The sequence below is a fragment of the Procambarus clarkii genome, chromosome 65, assembly GCF_040958095.1.
Source record: "Procambarus clarkii isolate CNS0578487 chromosome 65, FALCON_Pclarkii_2.0, whole genome shotgun sequence".
Lineage (NCBI taxonomy): Eukaryota > Metazoa > Arthropoda > Malacostraca > Decapoda > Cambaridae > Procambarus > Procambarus clarkii.
The window spans coordinates 30,584,798-30,589,095 of NC_091214.1; the positions used below are offsets into that span (position 1 = coordinate 30,584,798).

General features: G+C 43.2%; 1 protein-coding gene across 1 annotated transcript; it reads right to left on the bottom strand.

Annotated features, from left to right (window-relative positions):
• Window positions 1–813: 813 nt before the first annotated feature.
• On the bottom strand, window positions 814–2,800 carry LOC138355067 (uncharacterized). The gene is made up of 3 exons (XM_069309781.1): window positions 2,708–2,800; window positions 2,204–2,420; window positions 814–1,043 (listed from the first exon to the last, which is right to left on the bottom strand). The coding sequence occupies exons 1-3, from the start codon at window positions 2,798–2,800 to the stop codon at window positions 814–816; spliced, it is 540 nt and encodes a 179-aa protein (XP_069165882.1).
• Window positions 2,801–4,298: the final 1,498 nt, after the last annotated feature.

A 4,298-nucleotide genomic window follows, 5' to 3' on the forward strand; every position in this document is an offset into this window, starting at 1 on the left:
ATACTTCCGTCCATGGTGCAGCAGGTAGTGGTGAAGGTTGTAGAGGTGTTGGTCTTGAAGTATCCACTGCAGCTTGGCAAGGGACACAGGCATCATGCATATCCTTTGCTTGACGATCAATGCCAGGAAACCATACCTTTTCTCGTAGCAGCTGTTTGGTCCTAACAAGACCTTGGTGTCCTTGATGTGCAAGCTTCAGAGCACGTTGCTGGAGAACAGCTGGAATGATGATACGAGTACCTCGCAGCACAGTGTCGCGCTGTTGCGTAACACTTAATTCAGTCTGGATGCGTAGAAGTGCTTTGAATGCATCTTGGTCAACTCCTGAGGGTAGGATGCGTGGAAACTTTTTCTTAGTCAATGCATCCACTGTTGCTTGCAGAGTTGGGTCCTCTAGGGTTGCAGTACGGATTTCATCAAGAGTGAGAGCCTTAGGGACTGCATCACAGGTTACAGAGTGTACATATTCCTCGGCAACTTGCTGATGCTTGGTGATGGTGAAACTGTTGGTAGGATGTCGACTGATGTAATCAGCGGGATTGCCTGCACCCGGCTTGTATTTCACAGTAAAGCTATATTGTTGCAGACGAAGAGCCCATCTCTCAATGTGAGCTGGTGGTTTGGACTTTGGATCATTGAAGATGGTCTCCAACGGTTTGGTTTGTGGTCAGTGACTATTGTGGTGAAGGGTGCACCAAGCAGATAGACATTGAAGTGTTCACAGCCCCATACAAGAGCAAGAGCTTCCTTCTCTGTCTGACTGTATCGTTGCTCCACATCTGTGAGAGAACGGCTGGCATAGGCAATTACTATTCAGGAATCTGGTTGACCAGGTTTGTGTTGGGCTAAAACGGCACCTAAACCAACAGGACTAGCATCCACCGTTAACTCAGTGTCCATTGATGGATCAAAATACGCAACAGTCGCATTCTCTACTAGTGCATCTTTCATAGCATCAACTGCATTTTGCTCGATATCGCTCCAGTACCATGATGCCTTTTTCTTCAGGAGTTCACGTAGAGGCTTCGTAATGGTAGCAAAATCTGGAATGAAGCGGGAACAGTAGTTTGCCATTCCCAGAAAACTATGTACTTCAGTGGATGTTGAAGGAGGTGCAGCATTCTTGATATCTGCAACTTTCTTAGGATCTGGAGACAGACCTTTGTCACTAAGTACATGTCCAAAGAATTCAATTTTATGTTGATTGAACTCACACTTTGGTCGGCTTAGCGTCAAATTCTTTTCTCGTAAGCGTTGCAATGTTGCACGAAGAGCTTTGTCATGTTCAGCTTGGGTACAACCATAAACAATGATGTCATCAGACATGTTCTCTGCATTAGGTATATCTTGCAATACCTGGCTGATGATGTGCTGGAATACCTCGGCAGTACTTAATACCAAAACTCAGGCGCTTGTACCTATACAGACCTCGATGTGTCGTAAACGTTGTGATGAAGCGACTCTCCTCATCAAGTTCAAGCTGATGTTTAAATCTAATTAATTAAATTAAATCCCTTGTTTAAATCTAACTTGCTAAATACAGTTGCACCATTCAAGCGGTAAATCATATCATCTACAGTGGGTGTAGGATGGCGTTCACGCATTATTGCCTTGTTGGGAACACGCATGTCTACACAAATGCGTATCTCATCTGGATTCTTCGGCTTTGGTGGAATGACAAGTGGGCTTACCCATGGTGTTGGGCCTGTTACTGGTTCAATGATATCTAGTTCCATCAGCCTATCCAGTTCGGCATCGACTTTCTTGCGAGTATGGAATGGTTGTCGGCGATGTGGTTGGGCAACTGGAATTACATCTGGGTTGATATGCAGATGTACTTTGCTATCAGTATAACAACCTATGGATTTAAATCGATCAGAAAATTCAGCAACAATACCATCAACATTGTTTGCAGATTCCACTGCTACAGCATTAGAAAGCTGAAGTAGCCCCAATTTAGTTGAAGTCTTGTAACTGAGTAGAGACTCCTTTGCATTCCTAACAACATGGAATGTAGTAGTGAGCATTGTACTCTTTGACTTAATCTCTGCAGTGAAAGTTCCAATCACTGGCAAGGCTACCTTTGAAGCATAGGCAGTGGCTTTGCCATTATAGTTTTCAAGCTTTGGGAACTTTTTTAAATTTCTCATAATGGCACTCAGTAATGGTGTCAATGTGTCAATAAGAACTTTGAGGCAAATACCAGCAACGTATACTATAGTCTCTGGGTTGTTTGGAAGATCATTCCATTTTGTGATTGCTTGTACTCCATAAATGTAATCACATTCACTGTCATCTGAGACTGGCTGTAATGACATGTTGTCTTGTATATTATTAACATTTTGGATATGAGGTGTAATATTGTGTTTACTACCTCGACCCCTATGACCTGATCCTCGTACAGTGCTTTTATTCACTGACTGTGAATAAAATGTTTCTTTAGTGCGGAACGACACATAGCCCCAAAATGACCTAGTTTTCCACACTCATAGCACTTCTTACCTTGAGTAGGACAAACATTATCTTGGTGTGGGTAGTCTCCTCCACAATTGTAACATTTATTGTTGACACCTTCTGATGTGGGTCGTTGTGACTGCTCGAGTCTTGTTCCTTGACCCCATTTGTGATGTGGTTCTCGGCTCAATTTGCCGTTAAGTTTGCCATGATATCTTCTTTGATCACGGTGTCCTCCCTGAACCTTACGTACCTCATCACTGTTAGTAACAATGGCAGAATCGTTGTTGGCACTGCACTCCATGACACGAGCATCACGTCCAGCATCTTCCATTCGACAAGCCATATCCAGTATCTTGGTAAGAGAACTGTCATCATCAACAAGTTCTAGAGCTCTTCGAGTAAGACGTGTAGATGTGCATGTTTCAATTATTTGCTGTTTGATTTCTTTGTCAACATCAGCAAACTCACAATGGGCTGCTAAACCCTGCAGACGTGTATGGTATTGATCAACGGTTTCAATAAAGTTGTCTGGCTCTCCTGAAATACATAATTTCCATTACAGTATTTTGCCTTGGTTTGAAATGTTCAGTTAATTTGGCTTTGGCAATGTCAATCTTTGGCACCACCAGTGTCTTTCAGTGTGTCAAAGATGTCACAAACTTTATCACCTGCATAATGAAGTAGAAAGGCACGCTTTCTTTCAGCATTTTTGATGTCAGAAACTATCAACAAATTTTCAAACCTTTTAAGCCATTTGGTCCACCTCTGTGACAGGTTTGTCTGGTCACAGTCAGGATCAAATGCAGGAAACTTACGTATATTTGCCATTTTTTACTGTATAAAAGTAAACTTATCACTTAAAATGTTCCTCAGAATACTAAACACTTACTGCACTGTTTATGTTAGTTAAGAATTCTCTATAATTACTTTAATTTTGCAAAGCACACAAGCATTTTAATGCAAAAGTTCACAACAGTGCACAACACAGCAGCAACTGATTTCTTACCTAGCCCTTGTGTACATGTGTTGTTCCTACTCACAGCAGCACAGCAGTTGTCAGCAGTTGGCACAGCAGTAGTTAGCAGTTGGTACAGCAGTTGGCACAGCAGTTGGTACAGCAGTTGGTACAGCAGTTTTCACAGCAGTCAGTTCACAGCGTGAAGAATTGTGGCACAGAGTGTGTTTCGTATACAAAACATCGGGTTTTGTATACAGCATCAAAGCGTCGTTTCGTACACAGCGTCGGCAGATTCCTCAGTACACAGCTTCAGTCAGCACAGCTTGGGTAGCACACAGCATTGGTTAGCACACAGCATCATTTAGCACACAGCATCTTTTAGCACACAGCATCGTTTAGCACGCAGGATCGGGTATGATGCTTACAGACAGCACGACTTCCCTCCTCCTCCGGGGGCAAGACAGCATGTTCTCCTTGTGTTTTAAGCTGAACAAATACCTGCGTTCACAGTTCATCCTCGTCGCTAATGTAGTGTTGTGTGTTACTCAGGAAATCTTGGTTGTAGGGTTGATGTGAAGCCATTGCTTGGTTACTGATTTTAATACTCAAGATGATACATGACTAGCAGCTTCCAAGCTTGGCTGGCGTCCTGTACGCTCTTTGTTTACCTTCTCCCTGGCGTCTGAGCCGCCGCACATAGAAAACGGATGGTACCATTTTCTGTGAACATGACAACCTCAAACGTTCCATTGAAGAATAGACATCGACGAGACGAGAAAGGACAACAACAGAGAACAAGGAAGAAACAAAGGCGAAAGAGCAACACAGCACGTTAAAGAAGATCAGGGTCGGGATCAGGGTCAGCAAAGTCAGGGTTAGGGGG